Source organism: Oncorhynchus mykiss, chromosome Y (genome assembly GCF_013265735.2).
Source record: "Oncorhynchus mykiss isolate Arlee chromosome Y, USDA_OmykA_1.1, whole genome shotgun sequence".
NCBI classification, from domain to species: domain Eukaryota; kingdom Metazoa; phylum Chordata; class Actinopteri; order Salmoniformes; family Salmonidae; genus Oncorhynchus; species Oncorhynchus mykiss.
The window spans coordinates 32397076-32422008 of NC_048593.1; the positions used below are offsets into that span (position 1 = coordinate 32397076).

Sequence of the window (24933 nt, forward strand, 5' to 3'; positions counted from 1 at the left end):
TTTGTTAAAGTTCTTCATGCAGGACATTTTTCATGAATATCAGTTTTTTTTATTTTTTTTATAACTAAAGTCAGCAAGTTTAATTTACTTGTATCTGACTGGTTGTGAGTGACCTACCTTCATCAAGGAGAAAGGAAATGGGGATACCTAGTCAACTGATGTCTTAAACATTTAACCCCACCCCAGAACTACGCTGACATCAGCTAGTCATGTGATTGTGTACTAGCACATAGCGGAATCGGCATGTTGCTTTCGAAACTTCTTTTAACGTTTTTCTACCAATGATAACGTCTGGCTCAGAAGTGGGTCTTGTTTATGGAAGGACAGGACTCATAAATGTCTTGTCAAACACTTTTTTTTCTCTCACTCATTTGTCCTCACATGCCTAGGGTGTCTTAGTATTTTTGTGGCCTTTAGTTTACTGTAAAAAAGCAATGTTGTCAATACATTTTCAGGTCAACAAATACAGTACATTTAAATCACAATTCAACATCAATTTTATAACCTAAGTGACTGGTCCTGGGTAAATGCCAGAGAAACACTGGGATATTGCAGGTTTGGGAGTGAGCCTAACAATATGTACAGTAGCATACAGGGAGCTGGACCTGGGAATACTGCTAATCTTGTTTTGTCAATGATCCTATCACACTTTCTGAAATAAGTCATTAAGCCTTTAGCTGCAATTTGTTAGCATAAGCCCCTGCTATGTAAAGTACACTGATTAAGTTTTATCACAAACATTTTTCATGAATTGACAAGTGATTGGGGTGTTCTATACATCTGCAGGCTGATCAAGAGGCTAATTGACCAGGTCAATGAAGGTGCTGGAAGACTGGTATTGTGCAGAAATGTTCAGGTTTGTAGCTGCTGTGATCAGGGTTTGGACTGCAGCTGGGCTGTTTTCCTCTTTGTTGTTTTTCATTGGCTGTGAAAGTAACCATGGCAGCATGTGAAAATTCTGACTTGACAACCCATTACACATTTTTGTAACCTTTTATTTAACTAGGCAAGTCCACTTGGAACAAATTCTTATTTACAATGACGGCCTACCCCGGCCAAACCCTCTAACCCGGATGACGCTGGGCCAATTGTGGGACTCCCGATCACGGCCGGTTGTGATACAGCCCGGTACTGAACCAGGGTCTGTAGTGATGCCTCTAGCACTGCGATGCTGTGACTGCTGCACCACTTGAGAGCCCACAAATAATCTGTACTAGTTTTGGACCTGACAGGATGAGCTCACCTTCCCCTCTACTGGTGTGGTGGCGGACTTGAAAAATGTCTCTATGTTAGCGTAGCCCTGCAGGGCGAAATCGTACAACGAGTGTTCTGTGGGAAGGAAAAATAGGCTTAAACACAACAGTATACTGTACATTGAGAACTGAATATCACAAGATTACCCTACAACACTATGTCTTGGCATGGAACAATATTCATTTTCTCCCACACGCAAGTACAAATAAAAACCACACACGACATACGATATATTGACACGCTCACTCACCTTGGCGATTGATGCTGCCGCTTGGGGGTAGTACATAGTGTCCCGCAGCCATCAGCCCTGTAGGGTAGATGAGCTTCTTCACCCTGGAGCCTAGGAGACACAAGAGAGAGGACCACATACTATTTTATTCAAGAAGATAGATTAGAAGCAAGAAAGGGAAAACCGGATAGGGCAACAGGAAGCAGTAGTAGGCCTGATATTTGATATGGTCTGGAGGCAACAGCTCTACCGCTAGACCAGACTCTAGCTCAGAGACTCACTGATACAGAGTGTTTGCTTAAACACAGAGACAAAGTGGATAAACCCAAACACACAATGGAGATAAAAAACAGGGTACTCGTCATCCAAACTCAAAACTAATACCTCTTGCAAGAAAGAGTCCAATGATACCAGCAAATCCAATGACCGCAACCCAATCCAAAGTGACTATTAAACAGGTGTGCATACATTTACGTCTGAGTGGCCCCAGTGGGAATTGAACCCACGCGTTACAAGCACCATGCTTTAATAACTGAGCCACACAGGATCACAGTAATGAGTAATGTGTGCACTTTGTGTGTATCACGGAGCGTGTGTTTTCTTACCACTTCCTAATTGGATGGCACTTTCAACCTTGGGCTTCACTTTTACAATGGCGCCCTGAACCCCACAGGAGAGGACAGTACAGTGAACATGTAACATACATCCGCTAATATCACCCAATGTCTGCACCTTGAGAGCCATTCAATTGTTAAAGAATAAGTTCACATTTAATAATATGATAACATGATAATACGATATTTCATAGTAAAAATGCTCTTGCCGAATAGTCTTCAATTTAAGGTTACTGAGCACACTGTGCACCTGTGATGCTTTACGTTGTTTGTACTGGTACTATAACTAGTGGTAGGACTGCCATGCCCCCAGAAACCTCATCCAGTTCTGTGGGCCTTAAGCACTGGCCATTCTGTTATCCAGTAGAGTGCTCGAGTTGAACATCAAACAACAGCACTTTGTGTACCCTTGACCCATTGTAAAGACATTCTGCACTGTACAAGAACAACTACCAATAAAGTTCCAGCCAAGTCACTGTACTGACAAACATGTGCTGTATGTTAATGAGCTGCTTATCTCTGGACTGAAAGAGTCAATGGGGAAGAGGTCAGGAGGGCAACTAAGAAACAGTGAACACAGTGACAAACACAGATGTCGCGTTCCCCTGCTCAGACGTTGCATGCATATGGTTGAGTGTGTCATCGACTCACAGATTGCTAAAACATATGATGTGGTTAGCTGATACAAAAAAGGACCTATCCAGGCATTGTAAGGTCTGGCATGTGTCAGCAGTACCTGTGAATTTTTACATTCTTTATAGAGTACTTTACCAGTCTCTTAGAATTAACTAATCAGCTTAATCTTTATCCCCCTCTTTGAGTTTATGATGATTCTGTGTGTGTGTGTGTGTGTGTGTGTGTGTGTGTGTGTGTGTGTGTGTACACAAGTGTATGTGTTTGTGGCTATGGGGAGTACCTGAACCTTTTCCACTGTCGAATGGCTTGTTTGCTAAAAGGGTAGCAGATCGTTGGTGTGATCATATGGGCAGAAGCAGAGCAGCACAATCACAACTAACACTTCACAGCAGACAGACAAAATCATTCCAACACGTGCAATGATTATCGATTGCAGCATGAATTCACAGTAAAGGTCTACTGATCCATGTGAAATGCGCAGTACAGATTTACTGCCGCCGTGATATGCAAATTTTCAGGGAAGTTAGGAACAAATATACACAGGCAGTTAGGAAAGCTAAGGCTAGCAGAAATTTGCATCCTGTAGCACAAACTCAAAAAAGTTCTGAGACACTGAAGTCCATGGAGAATAAGAGCACCTCCTCCCAGCTGCCCACTGCACTAAGGCTAGGAAATACTTTCAGAGCTGGTCATGGGTGCACCTCAGCCACGCTCAAGGTACTAAACGATATCATAACCGCAACTGATAAGAGACATTACTGTGCAGCCGTATTCATCGACCTGGCTAAGGCTTTCGACTCTGTCAATCACAACATTCTTATTGGCAGACTCAACAGCCTTGGTTTCTCAAATGACTGCCTCGACTGGTTCGCCAACTACTTCTCTGATAGAGTTCACTGTGTCAAATCGGAGGGCCTGTTGTCCGGACTTCTGGCAGTCTCTATAGGGGTGCCACAGGGTTCAATTCTCGGGCCGACTCTCTTCTCTGTATACATCAATGATGTCGCTCTCGCTGCTGGTGATTATCTGATCCACCTCTACGCTGACGACACCATTCTGTATACAGTGGGGCAAAAAAGTATTTAGTCAGCCACCAATTGTACAAGTTCTCACACTTAAAAAGATGAGAGAGGCCTGTAATCTTCATCATAGGTACACTTCAACTATGACAGACAAAATGAGAAAAAAAATCACATTGTAGGATTTTTAATGAATTTGTAAACTCTCCTTCCAGACTCACATTAAACATCTCCAATCCAAAATTAAATCTAGAATCAGCTTCCTATTTCGCAACAAAGCATCCTTCACTCAGGCTGCCAAATATACCCTCGTAAAACTGACCATCCTACCGATCCTCGACTTTGGCGATGTCATTTACAAAATAGCCTCCAACACTCTTCTCAACAAATTGGATGCAGTCTATCACAGTGTCATCCATTTTATCACCAAAGCCCCATATATTACGCACCACTGCCACCTGTATGCTCTCGTTGGCTGTTCCTCGCTTCATACTCGACGCCAAACTCACTGGCTCCAGGTCATCTACAAGTCTCTGCTAGGTCAAGCCCCGCCTTTTCTCAGCTCACTGGTCACCATAGCAGCACCCACCCGTAGCATGCGCTCCAGCAGGTATATCTCACTGGTCACCCCCAAAGCCAATTCTTCCTTTGGCCGCCTTTCCTTCCAGTTGTCTGCTGCCAATGACTTGAACAAACTGCAAAAATCACTAAAGCTGGAGACTCTTACCTCCCTCACTAGCATTAAGCACCAGCTGTCAGAGCAGCTCACAGATCACTGCACTTTTACATAGCCCATCTGTAAATAGCCCATCCAATCTACCTTATCCCCATACTCTTATTTATTTATCTTGCTCCTTTGCACCCCAGTATCTCTACTTGCACATTCATCTTCTGCACATTCTACCATTCCAGTGTTTAATTGCTATATTGTAATTACTTCGCTATTTATTGCCTTACCTCTCTTATCCTACCTCATTTGCACATGCTGTATATAGATTTTTCTACTGTATTATTGATTGTATGTTTGTTTATTCCATGTGTAACTCTGTGTTATTGTATGTGTCGAACTGCTTTGCTTCATCTTGGCCAGGTCGCAGTTGCAAATGAGAACTTGTTCTCAACTAGCCTACCTGGTTAAATAAAGGTGAAATAATTTTTTTTTTAAAATAAACTGACCATGGTGAAACACAATGTACAGTATTTCTAGACCAGGGGTTCTTAAACTTTTTCAGCTCGAGACCCAAATTAGAAATGTACTGTGCTCCCATGACCCCAAATCTTCCTCTAACGACCCAAATTAAGAACAAATAGTGTGTTATTATAGATGTATAACTAAGAGTGTGTTATTATAGATGTATAACTCACGACCCACATTTCATATGCCTCGGGCCCACATTGGGTCCCGACCCATAGTTTAAGAAACCCTGGTGTAGACACATAGGAATACCAGTAAATATTAATGGGTCTCTGGGAAAATAATTACTGTGGATACTCAATACGCAAAGAGAAATTTAGATGAATGACAATAGTGAGACCTACTGCAGTTAATATTTACCGGTCACAACTAATCATAGTAAATCTTTGGAGGTCACAGGAAAAAGGGTGCATTGTAAAATATGTAAAACCAGCTGGGATGATAATGTAAAGCATGGCAAAAACATTTCAGTGCCCATGTGAAGTTATTTTGGGTCCATGCAGTGAGGCTGGGCTATCAGACATTATGAATCTTCTGTCTTTATTTTCTGAGAGGAGACTGTTCCTAACAAAGGAAATAATGACTGTCACCCAGTAGCTCACTGGTGAGTAGGGTTATCAATGTACCTGACACCAAGTAACATATGGCTCTGCCAGTTTCCTTAGAGTGGTAACACCTGGCTCCAAGTGCCCTATATCTGGCTCCACATAGGAGAACTTCTGCTGCGGTGTAGTGTAGAGAGAGAGAGCTGTAACAAACAACATTTTACATGGATCAGTTACCTCATCCCAATGTTGGCTTGCCTCAGACAGGAAGTATGCTGACAGACTTCAGAAAGTGTGATTCTGTGCACAATGCAGTACCTCATTTGTATTTAAGGTGACATTGGGCTTGTCCTCGGCGGCAGCAAACACAGTACCTGACATCAGGCTGAGAGTTACAGGCACAGCAGCCACCCCTGCTACCTGAGGTGACACAGAACAACTGGGACATCAACAGTTTGGTCTACACTCTCTCAGTCACACAGAGAAATGGTAGGTCTCAAGGCTGTTATTCACGTTTTGCAGTTGAGAGCATATCCACTCTACAGCATAGCCTGACGATAAGCAAACACACGTCACATTTTGGAACAAAGAAACATTTACACAACACACTAAATTTCAAAGTTTTGATCTCTTTCTGAAACACATAATAACAAAAATATGTATTGGAAGCTCTTGAGGTTTTTTTTTCTGTTTTTTGACTGAGTCAATAATTTACATGAATTTAGTTTGACATACTGTTCAGTGGATTATAGACTTGGCTCATGCTTGTGTGCAAAGGTCAAACACATGAACACACAGACACACATTTTAGATAATGTGAATATTGCTTTCATTAATGTTACGTATTAAAAACAATTGAATACTGAATAAATACTTTCCAAATATTTGGCTAAAATGTTACATTTAGTAGCTGAGACATACTATTGGAGGGCTCAATGGAGCCATCCCAATGTTGAACGTTTCACAGGCCCAACAGTCCATTCAGACCTGCAAACACCCTAGGAGTAGAAGCTAGAAGTTGTAATAAAATTGAGAATTGAGGCCCTTAAGATTTACAAAAAAACTATGTTGCCATCTAGTGTCAAATAGGTGTATTGTTAATCCCATTAAGTGGGGACTTGATAGCTACACACATTTACCGGTTTATCAAGTGTCTGTCCAGTTCATGAACTTCTAGCAGTCACATCATAGCCTAAAGCATTTCCACACTGTAGCAACAAGATGACAAAATGGTAAACTCACTGGTTAAATAACACGTGTGAAAAACTAACTAGGCAAGTTTACTCACTTTATAAATTAGCTGGCTGTGGATTACTGGTGACATATTGGCTACCTTACAGCGCCAGAAAGAGTTAACGTTGTTCAGTTGGTTATTAATGTCCCCGACATACTGCATTTTTAAATGTATTTTTTATTATAGGTTTTATACTACATTATGCATTTCTTGCAAAGCAATGCCCTTGACAGTCTGGTGTCTGGCTCGCTGTCCTCTGCCTCTGGTGCGTCACCGTGAGTTCGAGTCCCCTAAATATTTTTTTCATGAAACAGATCGCTATTCAATTCAAAGAATAACATTTAAAAACACGACAATACATCTATGTGCACTGAAGACGACATACATCAATGCAAGTGATTTAGTTGTTACGTAGTAAATAAAGTTTATATTCTCACCTTGTACATGATCCTTTTTGCGGTGCCAAACTTAAAGTACCTACGGCATATGAGAGGGGACATCCTGCTTCTCTGGCTGCATTCCAATCCGTTCTTGTTACCTTCTTTCAATTCTGGTTCATCTACTATAGGCCGGTGCTCTCATAATAAAGCCAATGAATAACCTGATAATTACTTGATAGTAACTTGTTATTTAACAAATAGCAGAATGCAAATGTCGACAATCAGTTTACTGTAAAGTTTTTGTGGTCTTTTTTTCAGTGCTCATTAGCTCAGGAAAGGTGGATTTGACATTGGCTCGTGAAGTCAGTATTCTAATCATCCTTTAGCAACTCTTCTCAAACAAGTCAGTAGCCCAACAACATTGTAGGAGTGGATAACGAAATATGGGTAAGGGGCCATATATTCATTATACAAGACGAGGCGCACATGATCAAGTCTGCCTTTGTTGTTAAATGTCTCACTGAGATACACTACATGACCAAAAGTATGTGTAAACCTGCTCGTCGAACACCAAAATCATGGGAATTAATATGGAGTTGGTGTCTCCCCTTTGATGCTACAACAGCCTCCAATCTTCTGGGAAGGCTTTCCACTAGATATTGCTGCTGGGACTTGCATCCATTCAGCCACAAAAGCATTAGTGAGGTCGGGCACTGACGTTGGGTATTTAGGCTTGGCTCACAGTCGGCGTTCCAATTCATCCCAAAGGTGTTCGATGGGGTAGAGGTCAGGGCTCTGTGCAGGCCAGTACAGGAAAGGGACTTCCCCGAACTGTTGCCACAAAGTTGGAAGCACAGAATCGTCTAGAATGTCATTGTATGCTGTTGCCTTAAGATTTACCTTCACTGAAACTAAGGGCCTAGCCCGAACCATGAAAAACAGCCCTAGACCATTATTCCTCTTTCACCAAACTTTACAGTTGGCACTGTGCATTTGAGCAGGTAGCGCCAATAGTGTCCAAAGCTGTCACCAAGGCAAAGGAAACTTTGAAGAATCTCAAATATAAAATATATTTTGACTTGTTTAACACTTTTTTGATTACTGCATTTTTCCATGTTATTTCAAATCAAATCAAATCAAATGTATTTGTCACAGACACATGGTTAGCAGAAGCGAGTGTAGCAAAATGCTTGTGCTTCTAGTTCCAATAATAACCAAATTCCAAAACTACTACCTTAATCACACAAGTGTAAAGGGATAAAGAATATGTACATAAAGATATATGAATGAGTGATGGTACAGAACGGCATAGGCAAGATGCAGTAGATGGTATCGAGTACAGTATATACATATGAGATGAGTAATGTAGGGTATGTAAACAAAGTGGCATAGTTTAAAGTGGCTAGTGATACATGTATTACATAAAGATGCAGTAGATGATATAGAGTACAGTATATACATATACAATTGAGATGAGTAATGCAGGGTATGTAAACATTATATTAAGTAGCATTGTTTAAAGTGGCTATTGATATATTTTCCATCAATTTCCATCAATTCCCATTATTAAAGTGGCTGGAGTTGAATCAGTGTGTTGGCAGCAGCCACTCAATGTTAGTGGTGGCTGTTTAACAGTCTGATGGCCTTGAGATAGAAGCTGTTTTTCAGTCACAGGATTGTGTCTAGGCACAGATCTGGGGAAGGGTACCAACAAATGTCTGCAGCACTGAAAAACTTGAGAATGTCAGCTACAATCTCCTCAGAAAGTATTCACAGCCCTTGATACTTTCCATTTTCTTTTGTTTTAGAGTGGAATTACAATAGATTTAATTGTAATTTTTGGTCAACCATCTACACAAAATATTTTGTAATGTAATTCTAACATTTATTACAAATGAATAAAAACAAATCTTGATTAGATAAGTATTCATCCCTCTGAGTCACTGTTAGAAACACCTTTGGCAGCGATTACAGATGTGAGTCTTTGAGTCTCTAATAGCTTTGCACACATGAATTGTACAATATTTGCCCGATATTCTTTATAAAATTCTTCAAGCTCTATCAAGTTAGTTATCGATCTTTGCTAGAAAGCCAGTTTCAAGTCTTGCCATACATTTCTAAGCCGATTTAAGTCAAAACTGTAACTAAGCCACTCAGGAACATTCAATGTTGTCTTGGTAAGCAACTCCATCGCAGATTTGGCCGTGTGTTTTAGGTTATTGTCCTGCTGAAAGATGAATTCATCTCCCAGTGTTTGTTTGAAAGCAGACTGAACCAGGTTTTCCTCTAGGATCTTGCTTGTGCTTAGCTCTATTCCATTTATTTTTATCCCCCCAAAAACCCTAGTCCTTGCTGAAGACAAGCATACCCATAACATGATGTAGCTACCACAATGCTTGAAAATATGAAGAGTGGTACTTAGTGATGTGTTGTGTTGAATTTCCCCCAAAAACAACACTTTGTGTTCAGGACAAAAAGTAAATTTCTTTGCCACGGTTTTTGCAGTATTACTTTAGTGCCCTGTTGCAAACAGGCAATAAGCAATATGGCAGCATAAGTGGAGTGTGGGTGTTATTGTGAGTGTGTGAGATACTGGTAGCAGGAATATATAAATATTTATGGTAATATACTGATGGTAAAATAATGTACACTGCTCAAAAAAATAAGGGGAACACTTAAACAACACAATGTAACTCCAAGTCAATCACAATTCTGTGAAATCAAACTGTCCACTTAGGAAGCAACACTGATTGACAATAAATTTCACATGTTGTTGTGCAAATGGAATAGACAACAGGTGGAAATGATAGGCAATTAGCAAGACACCCCCAATAAAGGAGAGGTTCTGCAGGTGATGACCACAGACCACTTCTCAGTTCCTATGCTTCCTGGCTGATGTTTTGGTCACTTTTGAATGCTAGCGGTGCTTTCACTCTAGTGGTAGCATGAGACGGACTCTACAACCCACACAAGTGGCTCAGGTAGTGCAGCTCATCCAGGATGGCACATCAATGCGAGCTGTGGCAAGAAGGTTTGCTGTGTCTGTCAGCGTAGTGTCCAGAGCATGGAGGCGCTACCAGGAGACAGGCCAGTACATCAGGAGACGTGGAGGAGGCCGTAGGAGGGCAACAACCCAGCAGCAGGACCGCTACCTTTGTGCGAGGAGCAGGAAGAGCACTGCCAGAGCCCTGTAAAATGACCTCCAGCAGGCCACAAATGTGCATGTGCCCGATGTCCACAGGTCCCCCACCTGTGCTTACGGCCCAACACCGTGCAGGACGTTTGGCATTTGCCAGAGAACACCAAGATTGGCAAATTCGCCACTGGCGCCCTGTGCTCTTCACAGATGAAAGCAGATTCACACTGAGCACGTGACAGACGTGACAGAGTCTGGAGACGCCGTGGAGAACATTCTGCTGCCTGCAACATCCTCCAGCATGATCGGTTTGGCGGTGGGTCAGTCATGGTGTGGGGTGGCATTTCTTTGGGGGGCCGGACAGCCCTCCATGTGCTCGCCAGAGGTAGCCTGACTGCCATTAGGTACCGAGATGAGATCATCAGACCCCTTCTGAGACCATATGCTGGTGCGGCTGGCCCTGGGTTCCTCCTAATGCAAGACAATGCTAGACCTCATGTGGCTGGAGTGTGTCAGCAGTTCCTGCAAGAGGAAAGCATTGATGCTATGGACTGGCCCGCCCGTTCCCCAGACCTGAATCCAATTGAGCACATCTGGGACATCATGTCTCGCTACATCCACCAACGCCACGTTGCACCACAGACTGTCCAGGAGTTGGCGGATGCTTTAGTCCAGGTCTGGGAGGAGAACTCAGGAGACCATCCGCCACCTCATCAGGAGCATGCCCAGGCTTTGTAGGGAGGTCATACAGGCACGTGGAGGCCACACACACTACTGAGCCTCATTTTGACTTGTTTTAAGGACATTACATCAAAGTTGGATCAGCCTGTAGTGTGGTTTTCCACTTTAATTTTGAGTGTGACTCCAAATCCAGACCTCCATGGGTTGATACATTTGATTTCCATTGATCATTTTTGTGTGATTTTGTTGTCAGCACATACAACTATATAAAGAAAAAAGTATTTAATAAGAATATTTCATTCATTCAGATCTAGGATGTGTTATTTTAGTTCCCTTTATTTTTTTGAGCAGTGTATATACATGTAAACAGGAGTAATAGTGACCAGTAGCAGGGCAAATGGCTAGATACTAATGGCAATCAATAATCAATGAACAGCAGCAGAATGGTAGTAATAAATCTAATCAATAATCATTTAGCAGCAGCGTAGGTGTGAGGGGTGTGTGCATGTGGGTGTAAGTGTGTGGCGTCAGTGATGTGTGTGTAACATTATTTGAGTAACTGTGGTTTATGACTCGTGACAGACTGCAATATAGTCTTCACTTGATCATAGGTCTCCTGCTGCACCACCCTCTTCTGTGGTTTCTACAACACCCCATCCCTCACAACCTGCCACTAACTCCATACCCCTCCCCTCAACTCGCCCCTCTGCCCGTGCATGCACCACAGCTGCCCGCAAGACGCATCTGTATATCCTTGGGGGTACACTGAAGGTGAGTCGACATCCAACATATTCATGCACACCATAAATCATACTTGCTTGGTTATTTTTACATGAATCAATACACTGTGCATTAGAAAACAGGACATAGAAGAAGCCACTTTCATGTACTGGTAGCCATTCTTGATTCCCGATCAGTTTCTTTCTACATCTTTCTACAGGATGAGAATAATGAAGTAACAGAGGAATAAAACCAACCATTAGAGAATGGAAGCTGCCCAAAATTAGACAAGAGAAAAAGACATGGAAGGAAGTATTGTGAAGCACCCCAGATAGTTGTGCCATTGGGACTGAAGGAAAACTCCAGTGAGGATTCCCTCTCAGATTTTGAGTGGGAAGAGGAAGCAGTGAAACTCTGCTCTGGACAATGTGATGCCCACCTGAACTACTGTAGAACTTCACCTGGAAAAGACTAAAGGATACAGAATTAAAATGACTATGGGTAGCATTACCCTGCTCCACTCATATGGGTGGGTTAGTTTTCTGTTATTTCTTTGCACACAAATCGTATAAAGTATTTTGTGTAATACAGTGTGTGACTGTGAGTGGTCTATTGCCTTTAGCTGAGGCCTGTTTTTTCGTATTACAGGTGGTAGAGCAGTAGCCTCTGCACCGTAAAACTGTAAAATCGATGCTGTTCGCTCTCCCGCTACACTATTATTATGGTATTATTATGGTGTCACGGGTGCTGTAGAAGTACGTGTCCCCTGCTAGCAGGTGGGGCTTTGTGCACGGAGACACTTCTTGGGGAATAGGCTACTGTTTGTGTAAGTGTTTTACTGCTTCTACACGAGACCTGGGCTTTTACCGTACATGTGGTAGAGCGTGTCCCTCAGCACAGGAAGAAATCGAGCCCCCTGTCAGCTGGTCTCTCTCTTGCTACATTCAAAATATGTTCTTATCTCAAAAGGCATCAAATTGCAGGCAAGAGAGAAGATCAAGGAATATCAACTGTAATAATAAATAGTGTCAAATGACCCAGAAGAAGTGGTCAATCAATGGCAAATATGTAGCCGTGAAGTTAACCTGTAGTGTAAGTTGGTAGTAACAAACCAAGGGTTTTATACAGGGCTAAATATAGATGTAAAATAACAGTATCTTGCTAATTAATGGCGGCAGCAGTTAAAGTTCTCGCAGTTTGTTCTTGATTTTTAGAGACATTCAATGAAGCAATACATGAACAAACTAAACCAGTCTTTCAAAAGGTATGCAAAGCAAACAGACGCGGTGTTGAGTCCCTGATCGTGGCCTGCCTGCAATTACCAGTTAGGTTTCCAGACTTCTTCCGCATTTTCCTACGACTTTCGGGCTGTGACGTGAATGCTGACGGCGGCCTTGGTGCTGGCGGAGCTGGGGGCTGTAGCGATTCTGAGTATCAGTGGAGCTTCGAAAGTCTCGGCCCCTCCCTCCCTGCGCCTCAGCGGCCCGCCCAGCTAGCGCAAACTCCCGATTGAATCCTGCCCGAGTCTGGGGAAACCGGACGGCCTGGAAATCGAGCGACGGAGAGAGGCCAACCCGTACTACAAAATCTGGTAAGCAGGTTATCTTGCGCTTTTTTATGTGCACGGAGCATATGAAATGCCTTGCATATGTGATTGCGTTTACATTATTCTATTTTTCTATCTGACAAGCGGAGAAGCGCACGAGGAGTTGGGCCTTTCTTGCTTATTTGGGCCCAGGCCTTAAGCAGGCCACAATTACGGCCTAGAAAATCCGGGAGGGGATTTTTCTAAACATCGGTAACATTAGTCTGCTAGTCAGATACCCCCACAAAATACAATAGTAGACACCATGTTCAAATATGATACTGTGCATGCATTATTATGCAATAGTGGGCAAAATGTTTGTCCAGTGATCTCCAACACAAAATGGCGTACTTCTGTTTTTGAAAACACTGAAGGAAATGGGCGTTAGCTAGCCAGGGTAGCCGCCATAGTTACCTAGCTATAAACCTTTCAGGTGGCTCGCGAAATAGCTAGCTACATGCATTGATATTGACTATCGGATGGATGTGTGTGCTCTTGTCATGAAACTCATGTTTCCATTTATGTTAGCTAACTCAAAGCTGCCCCAAACAACATTAACCACATTTAGCTAGACGAGCTACTGTTTGATTTATATTAGGTATGACGTAACCATTTTATTACGACGGCCAGATAATTTGGTGAAATGTCCTTATTTTGTTTGCTTGCAGACCTTTTGTCTTAAATGTTTTATTGTGTAAAATACATTATACCAGTCGTTTTTGTACTGAGTTCGTTCCTATTTTCATGTTAGGCCAGCTAAAGGTTTTGAGTCAGATCAGCTCATTATGCAGCTGCACTGCCTGTCTCGCGCTCCCACACCACTGCTGTCAGATTTGACCATGGGGGTGGGTGAATTGGACGAGAAATTTAACGGCACATTGCCCAAACACTTTTTGTCTCGATGCATTTCGGCAAGTAACCACATGGATTCCTTCACATTGCAAGACTATGAGGATTAAGATAGTAATGTTTTTGCATGGCTGAAAACGTCGCTCGTTATGTCAAAGCACATTACAACAAAAGTATGATATTTTCATTCCTATCACAGATGTAATAAACCTAATCGCTGCCTATACCCTTCCTCATTTTGGTTTAGGCAGTAGGCCAAGTAAAATAGCTAGCTAGTTTAGATTGCCCCCAAATGAAGTGCAGACCAATATAATTGATGTCTAGACCGATTGGGACATGGCTACATTTCTCAGGATGGGAAATACATGTGCTTAATGATATATGTTACATTGTAACATGATTGCTTCTTGTTAGAGAGAAAAATATGTTTGAGATTTAGGATTTGAATATGGTAGACTATGGGACAAACTGGCAGGGGGGACCTCGCTCAACATTTTTTGGGGCATCTAAAGCTCATTTCCTGTATTTCTACCAGGGCTGTCCTTGATAAAAAAAATATTAGTCAACCAAAAGTAGCCTTTTCTTTCGACCAATCAATTTAGTCAAAATGTTTAACCGTGTATTTTACCATTATACAGACACACCCTCCCTATATGTAGGCTACAAACCTTGTCTGATGCTTTAAGCACACTGTTTTATTAAATAATTAAGACACACATATGACTCAAGGGAGCCAGAGATCAAGATAGCCTAACCTGGAGGAAAAAAAACCTGTTCCTGACCCCCTTCCTCCCACTGCTGCTGGCCTTCGCAGATTCTGGCGCTACGCTCCTGAAGTTGCCAGTAATAGGCTACATTTGGAGTGCCAATTTATTAAACATTTCTACCAATCTACGTGCCAGTTATGATTTTCATATGCTCGTTATCATGGAACAGTTTCATTTAATTTATAACAGTCTTTGTATCTAAAAATCATTGTTTGTGGTTAATCGACATTCTATCTAAATTAAAACTCTATAAATCTAAAAGTAACTTTTATTGCCATTGTCAACTATGTAAAAAAAGCCTACATAAAGCCAACACATGAAAACATTGCAGCCTGCAGGTAGAAAATATCCTGATAAAAATAAAAATCCTATAAATCACATTGCAGACAGGCCAATCGTAGCCAAAGAACTTGAAACATTGTATAAACTGGGTCGACCAGAATCTCCTGCAAACTTGAGACATTGTATGAAATATTCTGGGCCCTCTAGTTGCTCCAGACAGACACAGCTGTAGGCTATTTGTGCAATGGATAAGAAGTAATCAAATATTTGATAATGTTTCCACTGGATCAGAACGTTCTATTTCCCCCTTTCATGCCGAGTGGTTATCGAAAGGGAGAGCTGGAAATATTGTCATTATCAATTGATTATAAAAACAGACTTCGTTTACTTGCTGTTTGAGGGGGGAAATGGCTTTGAGAAGCTCCACAGCTCATTAGTGGTGGTGAATTAAGGCAATCAGAAATACTCAGACATCCCCACATTTATAGGCCTACATTTGTGCGGAGGCCAGGTAGACTAGTCCTACTTCTATATGCGTAATCGGGTGCTCATCCTTACTAAACTTTGACTGACAGGAACGTTTCAAACAAAAGACGATAAATAAATTGACAGAACTCGTAAATGGAATTAAATAAACAAAAACGTGCTTCTCAAGTGTAGCATAAATTGTGAGTTCTGCAAAACAGATGTCCACTCCGATAATGAGAACGGTAAATGACTAATAATAATATATTGAATGCATTAACAGAAATTAGAATAACCAAACACATTCCAGATTAGAAATTATGGGAATTAACGGTAAATGTAGGCTACTACTGGTGATTATATGTAATGGGGAATTGATACACAGAAAACAATGCACACAATGAAATGATGAAACATTGAATACCCACAAATTGGCGGGAGAGAGCAGCACATTCTGGAGAGAGATGTGCCGTGTGCATCTGAGCCACAATCCTCATATTCTTGGACTGGCATCCCTGTGGCCTCCAATTGATTAGTCCACTGAGACTGGCTCAAATCAGACAGGTGCAAATCAGACAGGTGTTTTGTGTGCCATGAAAAAAAGTATCCATTTGCAACTGCTCAACTAGAAAATTCAAATGTTTTCAATACAGACCCCTTTCGCCATACGGTATTCCACATAAGGCGCCCATACCTTATGAAAGTTGCACAGTATACTCTTAATCTTATAATGATTAAAATCTAGTGATTAGAGGTCGACCGATTATGATTTTTCAATACCAATACCGATTATTGGAGTACCAAAAAAGCCGATGCCGATTAATCGGCCGGTTAAATGTTTTATTTTTTTGTAATAATGACAATTACAACAATACTGAATTAATATAAGACATCAATAAAATCATTTAGCCTCAAATAAATAATGAAACATGTTCAATTTGGTTTAAATAATGCAAAAACAAAGTGTTGGAGAAGAAAGTAATATGTGCCATGTAAGAAAGCTAACGTTTAAGTTCCTTGCTCAGAGCATGAGAACATACGAAAGTTGGTGGTTCCTTTTAACATGAGACTTCAATATTCCAAGGTAAGAGGTTTTAGGTTGTAGTTAATATAGTATTTATAGGACTATTTCTCTCTATACCATTTGTATTTCATATACCTTTGGATGTTCTTATAGGCACTTTAGTATTGCCAGTGTAACAGTATAGCTTCCGTCCCCCTCCTCGCCCCTACCTGGGCTCGAACCAGGAACACATCAACAACAGCCACACTCGAAGCATCGTTACCCATCGCTCCACAAAAGCTGCGGCCCTTGCAGCGCAAGGGGAATAACTACTCCAAATCTAAAAGCGAGTGAAGTTTGAAACAGTATTAGCGCACACCCAGCTAACTAGCTAGCCATTTCACATTGGTTACACCAGCCATTAGGCTGATAGGCTTGAAGTCATAAACAGCGCTGTGCTTGCGAAGAGCTGCTGGCAAAACGCACGAAAGTGCTGTTTGAATGAATGATTACGGGCCTGCTGCTGCTCAGTCAGACTGCTCTATCAAATCAGACTTAATTATAACATAATAACACACAGAAATACGAGCCTTTGGTCATTAATATGATCGAATCCGGAAACTATCATTTCGAAAACAAAACGTTTATTCTTTCAGTGAAATACGGAACCGTTCGGTATTTTATCTAACGGGTGGCATCCCTAAGTCTAAATATTCCTGTTACATTGCACAACCTTCAATGTATGTCATAATTACGTAAAGTTCTGGCAAATTAGTTCGCAATGAGCCAGGCAGCCCAAACTGTTGCATATACACTGACTCTGCGTGCAAAGAACGCAAGAGAAATGACACAATTTCACCTGGTTAATATTGCCTGCTAAACTGGATTAGTAGTTATAACTAGTGATTGTGATTGATTGTTTTTATAAGATAAGTTTAATGCTAGCTAGCAATTTACTTTGGCTTCTACTGCATTCGCGTAACAGGCAGGCTACTTGTGGAGTGCAATGGTTAGAGCGTTGGACTAGTTAACTGTGCGGTTGCAACATTGGAACCCCTAAACTGACAAGGTGAAATCTGTCATTCTGCCCCTGAACAAGGCAGTTAACCCACAGTTCCTAGGCTGTCATTGGAAAAAAAAAATAACAATCGGAAATCAGTATTTTTGGGCGCCGATTTCCGATTGTTATGAAAACTTGAGATCGGCCCTAATTAATCGGCAGTTCCAATTAATCCGTCGACCTTTACTAGTGATGCATATCTTGACATTTCTGCCATCCATTGTGACATTGTGGGAAGATAACCAACCTTCCAATTAATAGCAATGCATTTCTTAGTTGAACATTACTGGACATTCAAACATACCAGTATCCATTCATCATCATCAATAGTGTCTCCAGGTCTTCCTCACATTTTTGCTTGGAGTGTTTTGTGTCATTGGGAAAAGCCTCTCAAGCCTTGATACTGTTTGGAAATCAACTTTAGAGATTTGTCAGACTGCCTTAAAATAGTTTCAATCTATGAAGCATCTGGCTTGTCCAGTGTTTTCTACACAGAGATAATACAGTGTTGTATCTGCAAAAGTTCACCTCAGTGCTGTGAGACTGGTCTTCCCTGGTTGCCTGACGATGCTGAGTCCCCTGTCACCATCTGATTCTGCTCAGACGAGGCTTGAAAAATAATGACCTTGGTGTACATTTATACATTATATTATCCAAGAACAGCATCCGTGGTTCAATAATTGAAATGGCCGTTATTCCCAGATCCCAGACTGTAGCCAACCCATCAACGCAAGATGGAACTTTGTATCCATTCACTGATTTTTATATACTGCAATATTCCCCTGAGCTCTGTAGACTGGTCTTCCCTGGCTGTCTGATCCTGCTGGGACACCTGTCACCACCTGATCTGCTAAGATATGATGAACATAGTGTTGTGTACCGACTGTGCACCATGACAGTGTAGCCTGTAGAGCTGTTTATACTATGTCAGAGTGAAAAGTAGGGAATTAGCTAGAGAAACTGACAGATCAATAACGTTACATTGCTATAGTGACTAATATAAAATCACATTGCGTTGTCAAAAGAAATTCTGAATATTGTCCCTCAAATTTTTTGGTCACTGGTTTCCTCGTTTGATTCAGGTCTAGTGTGATTGAGGCAAAAATAAATAGCTGAAATTAGTGAGCTGGCTAGCTAATGTTAGCCAACTTTTGACTAGCTCTAATTCTACATCAACAAGCATAAACTAGGCAAGTTAATTTGCTTCTGTTGAAACGGGACAAAAAGGCTACAAAACATTTCCATACACAGAACAGCTGTTAGATGCTGCTATCTGACAGATTGATAGAGGCTAGAACTGTGGCAGCTATTAGCTAGCTAGTTAGTTCTCTTCAGGCAGAACTTCTTGAGAGGGATGAAACATGTCATGTTACATGTCAGTTACGCTACTATCTCAGCACTGGGAATACATACTTCTAAGTCAAACGACAGTTACCTTGCCAGCTGCATCAATCAAATAAAAAGTAGCCAGTTTCTGCTCTGCTTGCTTTTACAACCTGGAAAAAATGCACAGCAGATGCAGGCAGCAGCACCGTGCTGGTCCTATAATAATAGCTTTGCCTTCATACAGCCTGTCCGCACGCTCTGTGGTTTCCGTGCGGTCCTAAATCCTGCCTGCTGAAACCGGCAAACAACCTACCCAACTGCTCTGAGGCTTCTGCATGGTTCTTAAGCACACCTATGACACTTTTAGTATCACACAGCAATGATAAAATGGGGGGAACAAAAATGTAATTTTAGAATATGTTGGGGTCATGTCTCCCCTGTCTCCAGTGAAAGTTGCACCCCTGTGGTAGACTCATTTTGGTTACCATTAGGCCCATGTGACTGATTTGACTGGTCAATTATTGCCTCCAGTGCTGCAGTGACCAATGAGGTGTAAGGACAATGGATGAGGACGAGACCAGGCTGGCACTACATTCCCAAGAGCCTAAAATCATTCTCCATGGATCAGGTAATAGCAACCTTTTGTTTGCGCATTCAAGTAATTCCCTGTACTGTTCGTTGTTCTGCACAAAAATCGAACATTTCTTCCAAGTTTTTTGTTGTTATTGTCTGTGTAAGAGTGCATGATTGTGTTTTCTGCAGCATGTTTATGTAGGCCTATGCTGAATATATCCAACTGTTCCTGTGTTGATGTGTTCCAGATGAGGGTGGTGCTGCAGGGGAGGAGTTTGTGGTGGAGCTGCAGGAGACTGTGCTGGTGTCGGAGGGGGAGGGGGAGGGAATGGCGGTGCATGGATTTGCTTCAGACGAGCTGGTGATCCAGGATGCTGTTGAGGACGTGGTGTCTGAGTATGTGCACTGCGATGAGGATGAGGATGTTGCCGTGGAGACGTGTGTGATGTCACTGGAGGGGGAGGACGAAGGTGTTGCCATGGGGGACATTCCTGAGGATGTGATGGTCGCAGATGGGCATACCCAGGATGAACTGGACCCAGAGCAAGACACAGACGGCTGTGGGGACTACCTGATGATCTCCTGTGAGTACCAGGCTGCTTCTCTCCTCTCCAGTTCTACATCAATACCACTGTCATCTGGCCTCTTTATTAAGAAAACATTACAGTTAAACTAATGAACAGTAGTGAATGGGTCTCTCACTCTGTCTCTCTCTTTTCGTCTTCCTCCAGTGGATGAGGCAGGCAAGATGGTGTCAGACGATGGCACAGAGGTGACTGTGGAGGGAGCCGAGGAGGACCAGGAGGTGGAGAAGGATGAGGACGGCCAGGAGGTGATCAAGGTGTACATCTTCAAGGCAGACTCTGGGGAGGATGACCTGGGTAAGGAGACATATGAATAATGTTTAGTACCTCAGGAAAGAGGGATTCTATAACCTATAATAGTTGATCACCAAGGAGTATTATATCAGTGTGTGGTTGTCTGTGTAGGAGAAACAGTGGACATCAGTGATGGAGACACAGAGGATGTGGCACTGACGGACTCTACAGGCCGAACGCTCAGAGAGAAGATGGTGTACATGTCTCAGGGGGACCATGGTAAGTGATCAATTGTGTGTGTGTGTGTGTGTGTGTGTGTGTGTGTGTGTGTGTGTGTTTTTTACGGTTGTGTTGTAACTAGTATGTTACCCTGCAGGTTCATCAAAGATATCTGATGAGGTTTATATGGAGGTGGTGGTGGGGGGTGAGGAACCAGTGACCCACGAGCGGTCGTACGACGGCACGGCTCTCAGCAAGGACTTCATGCCTGTGGCCTGGGCAGCCACGTATGGTCAGTAACACACTTTACATACAAACATACAGTGTAATAACAAGGCAGATAATGTCTTCTTGCTCACCTGCCTTCTGTAGTGATAAGTGTCTCTGCTCTAGCAGGGGTGAGAGAAGCTGTGCATTTGCATCAAACGTTTGCTGTGTTATTCCAGGTTCTGAGGACAGTGAGAGCTGTGAGAACAGAAACGGTGCTGCCAGTGCTCTGCTGCACATTGATGAATCAGACGGAGTGGACAAGATCAACAGGCAACGAAACAAGAACAAGAGAACAAGGGCTGAGCCTCGCCAGGTCCAGACAGGTACACAGCTGTCAGATGGGACAAAATAACTATCTGGTACTGATTCTATGGCTTGGGTTTTCACATAGAATTTTTTGAATACAGACCATCTGTTGTTTTTACACCGTCAAGTGATATCTGTGAGTCATGTATCTGCCCTAATTTTCTTCTCTCTTGCTGTTTCCCATCCTAGCCATCATAATTGGTCCGTATGGCCAGCCTCTGACAGTATATCCCTGCATGCTCTGTGGCAAGAAGTTCAAGTCGCGAGGCTTCCTGAAGCGCCACACCAAAAACCACCACCAGGATGTCCTGACCAGGAAAAAGTACCAGTGCACGGACTGTGACTTCACCACCAACAAGAAGGCCAGCCTTCATAACCACATGGAGGTGCACACGCTGAGCAACAAGGCTCTGTTTGAGTGTGAGGTGTGTGGCAAGGAGTTCCACCAGCAGGCGGCGCTGTTCTCCCATCGACTGCAGCACCACCACCGTGAGCCTAAGAGCCCTGTGCCTTCACAGGCCAACAAGATGCACAAGTGCAAATTCTGTGACTATGAGACGGCTGAACAAGGACTGCTCAATCGCCACTTGCTGGCCGTCCATAGTAAGAGCTTTCCCCACATTTGTGTGGAATGTGGCAAGGGTTTCCGGCACCCCTCCGAGCTGAAGAAACACATGCGCACGCACACCGGCGAGAAGCCTTACTCTTGCCTCTACTGCGACTACAAGTCTGCTGATTCCTCCAACCTGAAGACGCATGTCAAGACCAAGCACAGCAAAGAGATGCCCTTCAAGTGTGAACGCTGCTTCCAGACCTTTGCTGAGGAGGAGGAGTTGCTGCAGCACGGGCTGACGCACGAGGAGGCCAAAACCCACCAGTGTGCCCACTGTGAACACAAGAGCTCCAACTCCAGTGACCTGAAGCGCCACATCATATCGGTGCACACCAAGGACTACCCCCACAAATGTGCAGTCTGCGATAAAGGTTTCCACCGGCCGTCTGAACTGAAGAAGCACTCGGCGTCGCACCGTGCCAAGAAACTGCACCAGTGCCGACACTGCAACTTCAAGATCGCGGACCCCTTTGTGCTCAGTCGCCATATCCTGTCAGTCCACACCAAGGAGCAACAGGCCTCTCCTGAAAAGAACGGAGCCAAAAGGACCTTATTGGGACCTTCCCCTGCCTCTGCCTCTGCCAGTGCACCGGTGGCAAAGAAGCAGGTTTTGGTGCCTGGTGCTAGTTCTAGTGCTGCGGGCTTGGCCACAGGGCCCAGGGAGAGGAGGGTGTACCAGTGTCAGTACTGTGATTACAGCAGTGGGGATGCCTCAGGCTTCAAGCGCCATGTGATCTCCATCCACACAAAAGACTACCCCCACCGCTGTGAGATCTGTTCTAAAGGCTTTCGCAGGCCCTCGGAGAAGAACCAGCATATCGCACGCCACCACAAGGACTTGGTGCAGGCAGAGTGACCCTGGCACTGCCCACCCTTCATACCACCAGAACAACACTAATGCAACCACCACCACACCGTAATCAATTGAATGTGTGTGTGTGAGTGTGTGTGCGTGTGTGTCTGCTGCATTAACAGGGAACATCTATTATTTTTACCGCAATGACTCTCAAGCCAACTTTCCTGCAACTGAAAATGAATTTACGTGTACATATACCGGTGTAAGGCCTATGGAATAAGGTGACAAAGCCCTGTACAGACTTGCACTTTATCTGCATGTCCCCCTGCTGGTGACAGTATTGCATGGCAGAATGTGCAAGAGTCGCAGGTCTCTCTGAGGTCTTTGTAGATTCATTGTTTTTACTCCACAGCCACAATCAGTTCTTTATTAAAGTGGCGATTTTTAAGCCTACTTTAACTTGGCACACGACTAAGATAAAATATGATCTACAAGCTGTTTGTATTCACACAATAAAATGGACACTCACCTGCTAAGAGAAAAAGCAGATCCACTGAGCAGAGTGGTCGAGATTAACTCAATTCTAATAGCACTTGCCACCAATTTATTTTAAGAATTATGAATGCAGTAGTCACGAACTCATTAATTATACCTGATGCTTTGAACGCTGAGACACGAAGAGTATGTGTGTTGTATGTAGTTGAGTGCTTGCTTGTGTGTATGTATGCCTGTTGTGAGGGATGTCAGTTAATGTATCTATTGTGCTTCCTGGTAGTCTGACCCCACATCTCTCTGTTGTCTTATCTTTGGTATTCTGAGAACTGTCGTTGTTGTTCTGAGGAGAACTGTCTGTCCGGTGAAGGAGTTGACTGCATCATAGCAAATAACCAACTTCAGAGAAGGTTTATTAGTTGATTCGCTTCTTAACACAGTGAGATACTAGATGTGGCCAACCATGCCATCTGGGTAGAGGGATCTAATATACAGATAAGCAGTATCAACTCCAACCCATAAACCCCTCTTTATACACATTATTTTACCCCTAATAAAGCTTGATTATCAGACACCTGACTGAAGTGTGATGCAGCGCCAGCAAGGCCTTCGGAGTGAGGATGCACACTATCTGGTACCACTAATTCATGACCACAACATTACACGCTCCTCAAAACCTATTGGATGAGAGAGCCATAGGTCCATCCCCTCTGACCTTCTCCATTGGATTTTGAGAAGGAGAGGATGTGAGGAGTATGCGATTGAGATTCTCCCATCTACTTATGTCAGTGACCAGTGAGCGGTATTAGTTCCCTGAAGAGAGATGTAACTCGTGGTATGTTTGTACTCTGGCTTCGACAGTTCCTTCCCCTGTGATAATTTTTAGTTTTTATATTTATTTCATCATCATGAAATTTGTTGTATAGTTCAGTGTAACTAGAATTCTATGGGACGTAAATTATTGTTTTGTACACAAATCTGTAAAAAGTGTGTAGATGTAAACACTTACATAAAAGGAGGAATCAGAACTGTGTTGTTATGGATGTACTTGATGTATTTGTTAAAAAAAAAGATATGAAAAAAGATAATAAAAGCAAAGTATTTTACCTGCTTGTTTGTCTTTTTAATAACTGACCAATACAGTGCCTTCAGAAAGTACTCATACCCCTTGACTTATTCCATATTGTTGTTACAGCCTGAATAAAACATGGAATTTTTTATTTATTTAATAAAAGTGAAAACATGTTTTTAGACATTTTTGAAAATGTATTGGAAATTAAATACTGAAATATCCAATTGATGTAAGTATTCACACCCCTGAGTCAGTACATGTTAGAATCACCTTTAGAAGCGATTTCATCTGAGTCTTTGGGTAAGTTTCCAAGAGCTTCGCAAACCTGGATTGTACAATATTTGCACATTATTATATATTTTTTTTATTTGAGCTCTGTCAAGTTGATTGTTGATCATTGCCAGACAGCCATTATCAAGTGTTGCCATAGATTTTCAAGATGATTTTAAGTCAAAACTGTAACTAGGCCCCTCAGGAACATTGAATGTCGTCGTGATAAGCAATCTGGCCTTGTGTATTAGGTTATTGACCTGCTGAAAGGTGAATTTGTCTCCCAGTGTCTGTTGGGAAGCAGACAACCAGGTTATCCACTAGGATTTTGTCTGTGCTTAGCTCTATTCCTTTTATTTTTTATCCTAAACAACTCCCTAGTCCTTGCCAATGACAAGCATAACCATAACATGATGCAGCCACCACCATGCTTGGAAAATATGAAGAGTGGTACTCAGTGATGTGTTGGATTTGCCCCAAACCTAATATTTTGTATTCAGGACAAAGATAATTTCTTTGCCACA

The 24933-nt window shown here is 42.5% G+C and overlaps 1 protein-coding gene across 2 annotated transcripts; it reads left to right on the forward strand.

Annotated features, from left to right (window-relative positions):
* The first annotated feature begins 11576 nt into the window (after window positions 1–11576).
* On the forward strand, window positions 11577–24177 carry LOC110510073 (zinc finger Y-chromosomal protein 1). Of its 2 annotated transcripts, XM_036968313.1 has the most exons (9): window positions 11577–11694; window positions 11864–13234; window positions 19512–19608; window positions 19802–20137; window positions 20285–20434; window positions 20543–20650; window positions 20748–20882; window positions 21037–21183; window positions 21356–24177. In XM_036968313.1, the coding sequence occupies exons 3-9, from the start codon at window positions 19542–19544 to the stop codon at window positions 22633–22635; spliced, it is 2223 nt and encodes a 740-aa protein (XP_036824208.1). In that variant the 5' UTR covers window positions 11577–11694; window positions 11864–13234; window positions 19512–19541; the 3' UTR covers window positions 22636–24177. The 2 variants fall into 2 exon arrangements, with proteins under 2 accessions (XP_036824208.1, XP_021447064.1); XM_021591389.2 differs by lacking the exon at window positions 11577–11694 and having other exon boundaries at window positions 11845–13234.
* Window positions 24178–24933: the final 756 nt, after the last annotated feature.